Below are 1,078 nucleotides of genomic sequence, written 5' to 3'. Positions count from 1 at the left end.
AAGAATGGGCTTTTAGTTGTCTTTGTGGCTGTATATGTGGATGATGTAATTGTAACAGGAACTCATCAAGAGGAAATTGATTCTCTGAAAAATTTTCTGCACAATACCTTCAAAATAAAAGATCTAGGGAGGCTGCATTACTTTCTGGGAATGGAAGTACTTTATAAAGAAGATGGAGTGTTGATATCTCAAAGGAAGTTCACTATGGACTTACTGAAGGACTTTGAATGCACTGAATATTCCAACTTGTCATCCCCCCTTGACCCTTCAATGAAGCTGAGGGCAGATGAGAGTCCCTTGCTAGTTGACCCTTCAAATTACAGAAAACTGGTTGGTAAGTTGAATTTCTTGACTAATACAAGACTGGATATATCCTTCAGTGTCCAACACCTCATTCAGTACATGCAATCACCAAGGGAAAGTCATTTGAAGGCTGCTTATCATGTCTTAAGATATCTGAAGAGTGATCCAAGCCTGGGAATTTTCTTCTCTAACAACAGAGATTATGGGGTGAAAGCTTATTGTGACTCAGATTGGGCAGCATGCCCTGAGACCAGAAAATCAGTCAGTGGTTACATTGTGTTGCTTGGGAATAGTCCCATCAGTTGGAAATCAAAGAAACAGTCCACTATTTCTTTGTCTTCAGCTGAAGCAGAGTATAGAGCAGCTAGACAGGTTGTGGGTGAGCTAGTTTGGCTGGTAACACTACTGGAGGAGCTGACTGTACCTATGAACCTTCCTGTCCCTGTATTCTGTGATAGCCAAGCAGCATTGCAATTTGCCAAGAATCCACTGTTTCATGAGCGCACGAAGCACATAGAGTTGATTGCCATTTTGTTAGAACAAAGCTGCAGGAGGGACTGGTATCTCTACATCATGTTCCTACAAATGAGCAACTGGCTGATATATTCACAAAGTCTTTAACTGGGATCAAGCATTCCCATTTACTTAGCAAGTTGGCAGTGGAGTCCTCCCCGTACCAACGTTGAGGGGGGGGTGTTGAGTATTGTTAGTTAATTAGTTAACTAGTCCATTTCTTACATTGTATTTATTACTATCTTTTCTTTAAGTTGGTTAA

At 40.8% G+C, this 1,078-nt stretch overlaps 1 protein-coding gene across 1 annotated transcript; it reads left to right on the top strand.

Moving 5' to 3' along the window:
• LOC109232683 (uncharacterized mitochondrial protein AtMg00810-like) lies at positions 151-924 on the top strand. Its single transcript, XM_019398435.1, has one exon. The coding sequence runs from the start codon at positions 151-153 to the stop codon at positions 922-924; it is 774 nt and encodes a 257-aa protein (XP_019253980.1).

This window comes from Nicotiana attenuata, chromosome 9 (genome assembly GCF_001879085.1).
Source record: "Nicotiana attenuata strain UT chromosome 9, NIATTr2, whole genome shotgun sequence".
In the NCBI taxonomy this organism is placed as follows: Eukaryota; Viridiplantae; Streptophyta; class Magnoliopsida; order Solanales; family Solanaceae; genus Nicotiana; species Nicotiana attenuata.
This window is presented reverse-complemented; position numbering and strand designations above follow the sequence as displayed.

Bases quoted from the DNA above. Each gene is read 5' to 3' on its own strand.
- LOC109232683 (XM_019398435.1), top strand. From the start codon at position 151: ATGGAAGTACTTTATAAAGAAGATGGAGTGTTGATATCTCAAAGGAAG.